At 40.0% G+C, this 13,779-nt stretch overlaps 1 protein-coding gene across 2 annotated transcripts in view; it reads left to right on the top strand.

The window, feature by feature from the left end:
* The window catches only part of LOC130186927 (ras-specific guanine nucleotide-releasing factor RalGPS1-like), a 105,894-nt gene extending 92,429 nt beyond the window's left edge, over window positions 1-13,465 (top strand). For both annotated transcript variants that reach the window (XM_056404280.1, XM_056404281.1), the window contains 6 exons: window positions 1,008-1,088; window positions 3,582-3,687; window positions 3,790-3,882; window positions 4,616-4,721; window positions 4,835-4,926; window positions 5,919-13,465. In XM_056404280.1, the coding sequence (XP_056260255.1) occupies window positions 1,008-1,088; window positions 3,582-3,687; window positions 3,790-3,882; window positions 4,616-4,721; window positions 4,835-4,926; window positions 5,919-5,948 (508 nt within the window). In that variant the 3' untranslated portion in view covers window positions 5,949-13,465. The remainder of the gene's footprint in view (window positions 1-1,007; window positions 1,089-3,581; window positions 3,688-3,789; window positions 3,883-4,615; window positions 4,722-4,834; window positions 4,927-5,918) is intronic.
* The last annotated feature ends 314 nt before the right edge of the window (window positions 13,466-13,779 follow it).

Genomic DNA, 13,779 nt, shown 5'->3' with positions numbered 1-13,779 from the left:
GAAGGTTCTGTGAAATAATGAGGCTGGTGTAAGATGTTTTTGTGATACTGTATCAATTCTCAAAAACACACTATTGATTTTGTATAAATAATTTACATGCAAAGATTCGTAGCAGACACTTTATGGAGCCTGGTGGATCTTCCAGCTTTCATTTCATTTCATTTTATTTATTTGATAAAGGCAAATGTTAATTCCTTTGCTCAGATTCTACAGAAAATAGTGCTGTTGTGATGTTGGATGTTACGGGGAGTAAGATTTAATTTTTAAAGTTTCTTTACTCAAACTTTCTGCATATGGTGGTGTGTCTTTATATTATGACAGTTTTTCCCAAATTAGATCAAAAATCACATTTCACAATTCCTACTGAAGACCTGATCTTTAGAATCTAGTCACAAATATATATTTTCTTTTTAAAAGAGGCTCAGTAACTTGTTAAAACAGCTGGACACAGTAGTTTTAATCATGTGTTATTCAACCAAGAGAAAATAGTGCAGTAGTTCTGGACTATTTTCAGCGGCATATTAATACGCTGTCGGTGTGTGTTCATTGTGATGGAGGAACATGTCACTCAGAACATTAGTGTGGCTCACTGATGTGTTTTGATAGATGTTGGAAACAAAGGCGCTCCATGGCTCAGAGGCAGAAGATATACCAGGCTTTATTGTTGCTTTGGTCTGCACATTGATTTGTTGACAATAAGAAAATATCAACAGGTTAACCCTTTAATCTTTATTTGAATTTGTCCTTGTCACCAAGTTGTATCTGTGCCTGTAGCATATTCATTGTGTATATGATATCAATGTATTTGAATGTTGCTAACATCCTACGTCAAGTTAATCATACTGTATATCTGTGTTTGTCCAAGCAACAAGATAAAAGTTAAATCTCATCTATATCTACAAGTGGCAGATTAAAGACAGGAAATGTACTGTGAATGTAAATAGTTTGAATTTTGTTTTTGGTTGACGCACACATTCACACTGACTGTGACACTGTGTGACAAACAGGGGCCGCATGTATGCTACACTGGGCCCCAACTGGAGGGTCCCGCTTCGCAACTCCCCCCGGAGCCGCAGCTATGTTTACAGGTACAGTGGAGTGGGCGGAGTCAAGTTTAAATAAGAATGAATCCATCTTTACTGGGGAGATGATGTGTTTTATCTCACCTCATCCCCTCACTGCATGCTGCTGGAGGTCAGGGGTCACTCCTACCTCTGCTTCGTAAAGTAAACACTCCACTTCTCTAGCTCCAGGTTCGGGCTGTGTTTTAGTCGTCTCCCAACTCTCTAAAGGGAATTACTGAATTACTGAATAATTACTGAAAACATTAAATGAAATCTAAAGCAGATCATTTAACCAGAACCATGACTTGAAGCTGTGTCTTCAGGAGAAAGTGCTGCTAATGGAGATTATAGATTGTCCAGACACTGATCCTGGACGAATCTTTAACAGCACTGTAAAAACTATGATGGAGTATTGCCACATTGAAGAAAAAAATTTAAATTAGGAGAATAAAGTCATAATTTTGAGAATGAAATCATAATATTTAAAGAAAAAAGTGATAATATAATTAGAATAAAGTTATAGTTTTAGGTTCCATGTTGTTTTAGAGGGAAATATCAGAAGCTTTAAAATGAGGAACGTGGAGCATCCTGTGAAGTTCTACTTTAGCAGAGGTTTTACTAATAAGGAGAGACTTCATCTTTTGGCTCATCATCATCATCATCATCATCATCATCATCATCATCATGACATTGAAAAAAAACTGAGTTTATTCTATTGTCAGACAGACAAACAGCAGCTGCCAGAAGCAGCTCAGACTGACACTGGCTGTTCTTTCACCTAATTGGTTGATATATTCCTTTCTCTTGAAATTTTACATTTTTAATTTTCATAATGTTACAACTTTTTCTCTTAAATTTACGGCTTTGTTCTTGTAATATTATGACTTTATTCCTTAACGTGGCCCTAATATTCTGACATAACAATTACTGTGAACAGAAAAAATGAGTCTCAGACATGAGGTCGTTTACTGGTCTGGGTGCTGTTTGAAACTTTTTTATCCCCTGGGCACAGAGTTCTCAAAAACTGGACAAATCAAACAGAAACTGTCAACATGGCTAGAGGTGAAGTCCAGTCAGTCTTTGTTTATGTAGCACCAGGTCACAACAGAAGTGATCTCAGGGAACTTTTCATAGAGAGCAGGTCTAGACCAGACTCTATACTACTGATTACAGAGACCCAACAGTTCCCACCATGAGGCAGCACTTGGTGACAGTGGCGAGAGACAGACAGTCAGAAAGTTTACAGTATTATCTCATCAGCAGGACGACATGGACTGTCAGGTACAAAGCCTGAAATAAAAGAATAAAGAGCTGACTGAAAGTTGAACCGTAAAGATGAGTTTTGGATTTGAAGCCTCAGTGGAGTCAGGCAGTCTGTCAGCAGGGAGGTTGTTCTACAGGGAGGGAGCTGAGAGGGAAAGGCTATGCAGCCGGGAGACATCTTTTTAACTGTGGGGACAGACAGGAGAACACAGAACACAAGAGGGAAAATTACAGGTTAGAAGGACGGAGTCCATGTAGAACTTTTTAAAAGCTCCTTAAAGTGTGAGCTGATGTGGACAGGGAGCCAGTGAAGAGAAGTGAAGAAACTGAAGTAATCCCGTCACATTTTCTGGATTTAGTTCAAATTCTTGCTGCAGCATCTGAACCAACTAAAGACTAGAGGTGAGAACATATGATGTTTTTTTTTGTAACATGGGTTCAGCTGAATATATTTCACCCAGCAAATGTCATAATGTGATAATGATCTGTAAATGCACAGATCCATTATTTGTTTATCATCCATCAGCACAGCTCAGGGTCAGTTTGAACTTTCAGGTCCTCACAGTGTGCCACCTGCATCATCACACATCTGTCACCAGGAAACACACACACACACACACACACACACACACACACACACACACGCACACACACACAAGGCCTAACGTTAGCAAACGTCCTGATATTCTTTATAAATGAAGTTAATGGAGTTACTGATGAGGTCAGATCAGGTCTTCACTGCTCCAGTCTGTGACAGTCACTGTGGTGAGCTTCATGTTTGTCTTGTCGTCTCAGTCATCTCACTATAAGAAAAGCTGGGAACCAGAGTGTGAGTGTTGTTGTCCTGCATGCTGTCTCCATGAGAAGATGACTCTCTGTCACACGCTGTGATGTGAACACACTGTGATGTATCCATAACACTTTATTGACTCGTGAAGTCAAATGTCACATCATCGGGACAGTAGCAGCAGAGTGTCAGTCTTTGTCTGTTGTTCCATAGATTTGTACCGACATCATTTTCTACTGTCAAAGTCTAACATAGCTCATAGCTGTAAATAGTTCAAATATCCAGAAACACTGTGTGCTTTATCAGTACCTGCTCTGTAGCTGCATTAAATGAGCGCAGGGTGAATCAGTTTGGTAGAAATGTAAACCTGTATCATGTAGACTCACTCACTGACCTCAGAGACTGGTTTGTGAAGACTGAGCAGAAACCTGTTTCAGTAGCTCATAATGTGATTGTGTCACTCTCAGCTCCTCTGCTGCCAACTCCTGCTATGGCTGCAGCGAGGCCGGCGGTGTGACCATCGAAGGGCCCCTGAGGAGGAAAACCATGCTGAAGGAAGGACGGAAGCCCAAGGTGAGTTCACCTCTGGTCTTTGACACTGTGGTTTAAGGTTGAAAGGCCTGATCCGAAGACTGTGAGACGTTTTCAGCACATCCATTATCCTCTGTCTTGCAGTTGTCATCGTGGACCAGGTTTTGGATTTCTCTGTCTGGATCAACGCTGACCTTCTATGGGGCCAAAGCTCTGAGGGCCTCTGAGAGGAAACATGTGAGTTTGATGCTTGAAGAACATGAGACTGCTCAGATTTAAACTGAATATTTCTACTGTTCCAAGAAACTTCTCAAGAAACTTTGCTCCCACATCGGCTCTGCAGCACCCGCTGATTACCTTTAGCATTTTAGAGGTGCTGGGTGCTCCAAAACAAAGGTTTTTACATGCATCAGAACAATGACAGTTAGTTTAAAGAAGAGATTTAATAGAGGTCAGTGATTCTACTGAGCTGATTTCCTCAGTTTCAGGCTCTGACTATGAAAACTCTGTCACGTCTGGTTTTTAGCTTTGCCTCAGGAACAATAAGAGACCTGAGGACCTGAGCTATGAGTAATGAGGTCAGATGTAACATGGAGAGAGGCCGTGAAGAGCTTTAAAAGTCAACAGTAGGATCTTAAAGCCAATTCTAAAACGTACCGAGCTGTAAGTCCTTTAGCTCCCCATTGTTTCAATCCTTATGATAATGAAGATCTCAGCTGGTTTAAAATCACCATCGTTTGCTGCTGCTCGTCTTCGCTCTCCATCAGAAAGTTGATAGGAAAAGCACACGCAGTCCAATCTGACCAATCACAGCTCTTTTTGTCTCATTTGTCTCAAAGCCCATTTTTAAAGAGGTTAAATCACAGCTACAGCATCATGTCCAAGCAGAGAAACACATTTATATTTTTGTGGTTTTGTGAGCTCCAGTATGTAGTTTCCACATCTCTCTGTAATCCTCTGTCTGCCACAGTACAAGTCCAACCCCTGCAAGAAGGTGTGTGTGACTGGATGGATGGTGGTGCTGCCAGACGACCCGGCCCGGCCCAACATCTTCCAGCTCAATGACCCAGACAAAGGTCAGCTTCACACCTTTAGCAGAGCTGCTGCTGCTGCTGCTGCTGCTGCTGTTTCCTTTTCCCTTCTCTTCAGTTCAGATAATCACACACACCTGATCTGTGTTCCTTCACAGGTAATGTTTACAAGTTCCAGACTGGATCCAGGTTTTCGGCCATCATCTGGCACAAGAACCTGGAGGAGGCTTGTAGGAGCAGCAGACCTCAGGTATGTTCAGCACACACACTCACCTGTTTGGACCATGGGTCAGTTTTGGTCACTCAAGAGATCAATGAATAGAAACAGAAATAAACAGGATATGATGGTAAGATTAAATATTTGAATCATCAGCAGGAACAGGGAAAGAGTTTCTCCACCTCTGTGTGCCATTATAAACACATTCATTAGATTTAAATGTATTAAATGTATGTAATTCTGCCTTAAATACCTGCTTTATGATAGATTAATAACCTAATTTTACTTTAACGACTTGTAATAAATGTAATATATAATGGACAACATCTTATAGACGTATGTATATATTTTCAGAGTCAGATATAAAGGTGGACTTTAGTTTCGTGCAGTACAAAACCAGGTCCTGGACAACACTGCTAGCCGAGCTAGAGTAAAATAAATACCTACCAGTTTGAAAACTGTCTTCTTTACATATTTTGTCTTTGTAAAAAAAAAAAATATATATATATATATATATCTAACGCTGGTGTTGTGCTTTCAGAGGCAGCTACACACTAAATCCTCTCAGCCCCTTCAGTACACACAGCAGCCACATTGTGCAACATCATGTCATTGAACAAGCAACCTTAATTAAAATATATATTAGAATATTATTATGTTATATATGTACATATAAAATAAAAATGTAAAAAAGATGTTTATACACTGACTGCAGATTGAGTGAGAGAGCAGCTGGTGAACATAGTGGAGCATTTAGCAGCTAAAGAGCCAGGTATTTTTTTTAGGAGGTGGTGGAGACCAAACACAGAGCTAAAAGAAGCAATATTCATCATGTCACCAGAGTCATGACTCCAAATTGATGCTAAATGTGTAAATAGCTTTGCTAACACATTAAAAAAGGTAATAATATATCAATGTTGATTTTACAGCTTGTTGGACTGCCCCCAAGTGGCCAAATAAAATCACACAGACACAGAGCAGCCTCCACGTGAGACCCTCTTTCTAATATTCTGTTCTCTCAACAGATACCAGCAAACCTCATGTCATTTGAATGAGAGCGGACTTTATCTGGGAGGGGGGGGGGGGCATCATTGTGCCAAACCCATTAGTTTGGGAAGTATAAACTAACTACAGCTGATTGGTATCTAATGAAAGAAGCATGTGAAGAAGCTCCTGCACCTGCCAACACACCTGCGGTCTTCTTCCGTGACTACGTGTAAAGTAAATCCTGGAGAGACCTGGTGAGGCTGTCCCCTTGTTTCTTTCTCTAAGCTTCCTTGTTCACTGTCATTTGTTACGCTGCTATAAACATGTGAGCAAGCACATAGTTTTTTTGGCCCATGTTGGGTTTCTGCGTGGGTGAAAAGATGCATCAGTGCACAGATGTGGACCACAGTGTTATCTGAGCGATATCGAGCTGCGGTGCACGGACCAGTGTTATATGGCCTTCAGATGGAGCTCAGGTTTTCCGTACGGAGAGTTGAAAAAGACGACGAAGGAAAACACGGATCCCGACCTGTTCTGTTGTTCAACAGGATGAAAGATCTGTCTGCATCAACATCATATCGAGGAAACAGTATCACTGCACTCATGATGTGGGATCTTCCAGAGAAGGTGTGGAGCATGAAAAACGTGACCCTGTTTGAAGGCCTCATCATTACTATGAAAGATCAGCAGAAAGGGCCGATCGGACGTTCAGCCCTGTGACGAACAGCTGGACTGAATTTATAGTCATACAAAAATAATCTAGAGCCACAAGCTTGGCTTCAAGAGCTGGTGTTGAATTGTGGGTAAAATGAGGAAGCAGCCCTGGATCAGTTCACCTGTTCATCCCTCGCTACCTCAGCTGGTAGTCCTCCTGTAAAAGGTGTTTGCTGATGTACAGAGCAAAGGTTTACAAACAGCAGCAGTCACTATTTTCTACAGAACAAATCAAACACCATGGAAACGGTTCTGAACACAGTGATAACTAATCAATAACGCAGAGAGCAGCCAGCTGTTGTCCACACCGAGGCCCAGGCAGCCGCCTTGAGTGAATTTAAAGCAATCTACAGTGAAGTACCGAGCTTTCAACAATCATGTGTGTGACCTGTGTGTAAATACTGTATTTATTTGTAAAAGAGTTTATTTTTGACAATTGGCTGACAAAGGGAAACTAACCACCTGCTGAAGGAAGCGGATCCTCAGAGAGACTGTTGGTGGGAGGCCACCCTAAAACCTAGTTCTCCTGATCTCACACTGAAGGACCCTGGGAGAAGGGAAGACTCCATCAGCATTGGTACTGTTCAATAACCTGCTTAAAAAGCTAAATGTTATGTTGATTTAAAGGATAATTCTACTTTATTATAACTGGTATCGTATTGTCTTGGTTTGTCCGTCCTCTTATCAGTCATAATATTTTTCTCCAAGGTAATGTCTGGGATTTGGGAACACAACAAGTCAAAGGAGTTTAAATATCTTGGGGTCTGTGGTGATGTGGATATTACGGCAGCATTGAGCCTGAAGTCAAGACCGATCTTTGTTCTGATGCTCACCCGGGTCATGGGTTTTGCACTATGATCAAAAGAATACCCTCAGAGAAGGGAAGAAAGCATCATTAGGGTCGGGTTACGCTGGAGAAGAACTAGTTCATACAACATGTTTTGCAACTGTCCCAAACGGCCACATCTGAAGGCGCTGGTCAACAAGTGATTCTGCTTCTCTGCTCTTTTTTAATCACATGTAGACCTGATCTTGTGACTCTCTTCTATGGAAAGTAGCTAAGGTTTGTCCAAAAAGTCACTAGATTTGTAACTTGGTGCCTGTAAAAAGAGGCCCCTAGTCCGGCATCCATACACGGTCCAGACCTGAACCAGGTTTAACCTTGTTGTGTATGAAAAGTCTCTAAATCTAGAGACAATGAGCTAAGTTGCCAACACTGCAGCTGTGAACACCCCCCTAAGTCACATGGCATTCGGCTGATTACGTTACTCAATCACTAAACTCTGTCACTCACTCACTCAGTCAGTCACAGACATTCGTATTTCTGCTGTTGCGGTCCAGCCAATAATATTTGAACCTCTCTCTCGCTCTCTTTCTCCCCCGCTCCTTTTCTCATTTCTTACACAGTCACTTATTTCTCCTTTTGCTTGTATGTACAAATGAGTGCAACCAGGAAGTTTATACAATTTATCTCACCACTCTAGGACAACCAGCTGTTCACCCATCCCCTCCAGTGTGGCCGTTTGGACCTATAAACACCTGTGATGGGGCTTGATAACACTTTGTATGAACTAACTTGATTGAAGCATAGCCAGGCCTCGAGAGGGTCAGACATCTGGAAGGAGCTCGGAGTAGAAATGTTGCTCCCTCACAGTGAAAGGAAGTTTTTGTCCAACCAGGAGAAGGTCTAACCCAGAATACGCTGAGGGGATTGAACAAGGCCTGGAGGATGTCTCTGGCAGAAAGTCATGTGCACACATTTCAGATGCACTCACTTTCAGTTTGACCTCTAAATAAACAGGTTTAGATAAATACTAAAAAATAATAGATAAAAACTGTTGGTGTCTTTGTCAGATTTTGCTGTAGCGATGTAATGTTGTCATCACTGATGGAAACAATGGTAAAGGCTCTGAAAATAAGATCCAAGCTGTAATAAACCAGAATTATCCTTTAAGAGTGAAACTCAGAAAAATGTAAATGAAGTTAAATATTTACTAATAGATGTCATATTATTTCTAATGTCTCCCTATTGTTGTAAACCACAATGACTGTCAGTAATTTATGAAATCAACCATCATGGTGGCAAAAAATATTGAAAAACAACTTTCAGTAATCACAGTGTTAAAAATCTACAGGTTTAATATTCTTTTCTTCTTTTCTTCGTTCATGAATTGTTCTTGACCAAAGTTAGTGTGGACGAATAGATTTCTTCAACCATTGATTCTCCAGTATTATTGTCTGTCTACAGATGAAGTCATAACGCCTGTGTCTTTTACTACAAATCACATGTAATTGATTGAATCATTCTGCTGCTGCGTTTCAGAAACTGGAATTGACTCTTTCCATCATTCCAGACATTCACCGGTTTCCACTGTCTCTCTGTGGGGAGGAACATCAAGCAGCAGACGCCTGAAACTTGCTTCTGTTAGTATTGGTGTATTCTGCATATCAGTCAATTAACAACAAGAGTGGTCAACAGAGGGGAAGATTATGTTTGGGGTAATTTAAGAACTTTACATAGTTTGTCCACCAGAGGGCACTGACCTGTTTATTTCTAGTGGTGTGGCCAAAGACACTCTATAACAAAAGATGAGGCATTACAAGCAGCACCACTGGTATGAAATGGTTTACACTTCCTGTCTCCTAAGTGGCCGTGGCCTTGGTTGCTTGTTCATGTCGAAACAACAAACAGTATGACAGATGGATACAGTTTGAATTTACGCCTGATTTTGCTGCTCGTTTTAAGGCAATATTCAGCAACTGTGATCTGATGCTGCACACAGCCTGAGTCTGAACTATGGACAGAACGCTGTTCTGAGATCAGATGTGAGGAGAGATATCAGTTCTATTTCAGTATCATTCTAATTGACGTCTGTTTTTAGCTCTAACTGGTCAAACGTTGCTCATCTTGCTTCAGCTACATGATGCAGTAATTTCTAATGTTTACAAAGATTATTGCAGATTTCATGTATTAGGTTTTACCCGCCAAGCAAGTTTCAAGGGTCTGCTAACTGAGTGTCAGAATCAGTGGAAACAAGTGCCTGGAATGATAACTTATAAAAACTCTGGTGGTCCATGAAGACCAGAACACATTTCTTCATCTTATAACAGTGGAGCTATGGCTGTACCTCTCCTCTAAATACTAGAACATACAGTAATTCCTCGTATATAGACCATAATCACCAAGCATCACCTGTGAATGACTGAGCCTGTGTTCTTGTGTATTATTTATTTTTCTTTTATGATTGTGGTTGATCTGAAAAAAGGTTTCTGCACTGATTGAATGTGGATCGATGCATTTTTGATTCTGTGTGGAAACAGATGTTTTTCTTTCATGTCCTGCTGCTGTTGATGTACAGTTTATTTTATGGTGTTTGAAGGATAAAACTTCAGTAAAGAAACAGTTGAAGATGTTCAGGTAACAGCTCGTCCTCGGGTCAAATATAAAATGTAGTATTCATTCATCTGCTTATGTCCAATATAAACACATATACAGTCAGAAGGGATCAACACAGTCATATGGGTTTTGTTGCAGTGGCTTTGAATTCACCTTAATGGATTTAAATTAAACCATGAGGTTAATCTACTGATTTTGAACTTCAATTAAAGGCTGATAGTTAGTGCTTTAATCTCATAGTCGTTGCTAATTGGTCCATTATACTGGAGTTGAACCAAAACAATAACCATCACTGTACAGAATCCTTCCTGACTGCTCTGTAGTTCCAGGATATGTTCAAGAGTGCCGGCAACTTCTCAGCTGTTTCATTTACATGTGAGCTTCAATATCAAGTCACTGATTTATTCAAGAGTCACCTGGATTCTGTTTAGAGTGAGTAGTGTTGAAACCTGGCAATCCCACTGAGAGGACAGGATGAGGAAGGCTGGATATGAAACCTCAATATTACATAAAAAAACCCCTACTCATTAACAGAGGATGGCGTTGTGTCTGCTCAGATTTATAGTCTTGCTGATTCATTCTTTGATCATTTGAATTATATAGGTTATATTTATTAAGGTAAACTGTCAGAAAAGGTGTCCTTGGTAGTAGCATAGTGATCCTATTGAAAGGTTAATTACCCAGCTGTTTCATTGACCTGTGATGAAGCTGTGATGAAGGTGACCTGGATCAATGATATTTCTATACTGGATGTACAAATGTGAAACTGCTGTTGATCTTTTCATCTGAATTTAATGAAACACAGGTGAACGATTTGTGATGTAACAAGATAAAGTGATATATTTTTATACCAAAAAAAAGTTTTATGTTAAAACGGAATGATCTGGTGTCGGGTAATAACAAGATAATATGTCACAATATCCTATTATAACACAAAAAGAATCTAATTGAAACACATTCAAACAGGAAACGGAGGAATTTTTTGTTTTTTTGTCAAAGTGGCAGCAAATTAAATGTTAAACAAATCATACAAAAATCCCAAACTGTGATACCTTCAATGTCCAGATCTCTCCGAGATAAAGTGACATCTGTAAGATTTTTAATACATGTCTTTAAGTCTTTTATTTGTCACTGAATCATGAAACACAGTGGTGACTGAGCCTTTGACCCACTGAGGAGATTATATAGAAGTCCTTGCATTTAACAGTTGTATGAACTGGGTGTCTGCTATGACCCCCACAAAATCACAAGGAATTCAAGTCACTAAAATAACATTAGCAACGTTGTATTTAACATGTTTGGCCAAAGGTGTCGCCAAAGATGAAAAATTTTCAACATTACTACTTTAAAGGGAGAGTTAGAAAGGTATAACTGGTGCTGCTGACAATTTTTTATCACTTAATTTATTTGTAATTTTTTTTTTATTTTCAAATCACCTTGTCTCAAACCTAACCTAAAGTATTGCCAATGTTTCCACTAGGGGGCAGACTGGGGCCAAATCATCCAACGCCAATGCTGGATTAGTTTCTCTGAGAACTGAGCAGAATGTATGTTGTTGATGCAAATGATTCTATTGCAGTTGTTCCCAACCTTTTCCAACTCATGGCCCATTTGAAAATCTCAAAAAATGTTGGTGGGAACATCCGACCTCATAACAATACTGAGGCCGAATGATGTCAGTTTTTCTTTTTTGTCTGACAGAGGAGAGATCACTTGTCAATTCACCTTTCCCCTCTTTCCTTTTAATTCTTCCTGTTGCTCACCAGCTGTCCATAATGATTCTCCAGTTTGTGCCATGGATGCGTCTTTCATCAGACCGAGGCTACGTCCACACTGTAATGTTTTCATTTTAAAACGCATCTCTTTTGATACGTTTCCTCCTCCCATCCACACGATTCCGGAGTTTTTGAGCACTGAAACCGGGACTTTCAGAAACACTGCTGGATCTGTTTGAGTCTGAAAACTCTGGGGTTGTGTTGTTGTCCGGACGGACAGAAACTGAGACCTTTGGAAACAATGACAGACACCCACGGTCGCTCGCTGTTCGGGTGTCATCAGCCTCAACTACCAGTGGTCAATACAACACGGATAACGAATTACTGTTAGCATATCTTACCTTGTTGTCTCTACTAGCAGCTGTTGTTTAGTTAAAGTCTGTATTTTAACGCTAAGACTGTCTTCTTCCTCATTCGTGGTATTTTGTGCAACTAATCAACTGCAGAGTGGTCAATCTGCTTCCTGTTTACACCGGCTTGCACGTGCTCAGTGTAGGTAAATGGTCATGTGTGTATGAGTTTTCAGGTGTGTTGGTCTGGACGGAGATCGTTTTCGTTTCAAAATGAAAACGTAGAGGTGTGGACGCAGCCTGTGATAACAAGTATACGATGCAGTCCGGCTGGTGACAACAGAACAGTTTTTGACAGTGACAGGCCTTAATATGAGAAAAAATAATAATGAAAGGAGATTTTAAACATTTTTAGTGTTTTTAAACATAATTTTGTTTTTAAACGTTTAAAAACATTATTTATATTTTATTTTTTATTTTTTTATAATTACATATTTTCACCAAAATTGTACTGTTTTGCAAATTATTGACAAGACCTTTGCAGCCCACCAGTAAGTCCTGGCCCACAGGTTGAGAGCCACTGCTCTATTGGTTTGTTCAGTGAGCTGCTGCCCTGACTTCATATCATCATATCTGACCTACTGGGTTGTAAAGGCATGTAGGACGTTGTTAATGGTTAATTAACCGCCAAAGCAGCACATTCTCCAAAATGTCAAACAAATACTTTGCCATCATTTAGCTTGGATTGTTAAATATGTGTGTGCCACCACCGTTTTTATGAACTTATCTCTATACAGTGAGTTGTTGTATTAAATGTAATTTTTTATAACCAATGCTGATGGATCTTTGAGTGACTGATCAAAGCAAAACTAAAGTTTAGTCTAACTGCTGTTAATCGGTTTAAAAATGTTCTTTTTTCTATCTGTTCCCCAAACACTTACAAACACCTCATGAACACGTCAGCATGTGTAACGTAGCCTTCATTAGTTTAGATGCAGATCGACTCCAGGAGCAGTTTACCTGTGATTTTTTTTAAATAACTGATAATCCAAATATGTTTGATCCAAATGTAGAGAACGTTAGCATCAGTTTGTACATGACAGCATCACTGTCCAGGTTGTTTTCATGAAGTATTTCAACGAGTATTGCTTTACTCCTTTCTTTTTGATACTTGGTCAGATTTGTGTTTTTATCCAGTTCCACTGAAGAAGAACTGACTGTGTTTTATGCGACATTGCATGCATTTTTGTGTACACGGTTTCTAGAGTTGTAACTGAAAAAGAGAACCACTGGGTTGTGATATCAGTCTGTGATTATTTTGCTAGTTATTTCTTACCATGACATTGCTATATGTTGCTGTATTTTTCAGCTTCAGACACTGAATTGGGAATAAAATTTCTGTACAGAAAGTTGTTGACTGTGTGTTGCCTCTGTATGACTTTCTGCGCTCACTCTTCAAAAGATTCCACCACTTCTTCAGTTTTAGGAAGAGGAAGAGGGAGAGGCAGGTGAAGACCACAACCAAGTATGACTCTTGCAATACACATACATGATGGCACCCCCGATAGCACTGCCCTATAGAAATGGACATGAAAACAAAATGGCAGCCACTGTCAGGATCATATTTCTTTTTTATATGTAACACGCCGCAGCCCCACAGAATAGCATGGCAGTGTGCTGACAACTGGTGTGTGAGTTGTGTGCATGTGTATGTGTTTGTACA

The sequence above is a fragment of the Seriola aureovittata genome, chromosome 18 (genome assembly GCF_021018895.1).
Source record: "Seriola aureovittata isolate HTS-2021-v1 ecotype China chromosome 18, ASM2101889v1, whole genome shotgun sequence".
NCBI classification, from domain to species: Eukaryota; Metazoa; Chordata; class Actinopteri; order Carangiformes; family Carangidae; genus Seriola; species Seriola aureovittata.
Note: the sequence above shows the minus strand (reverse complement) of the source record. Positions and strands in the feature narration are given on the sequence as shown.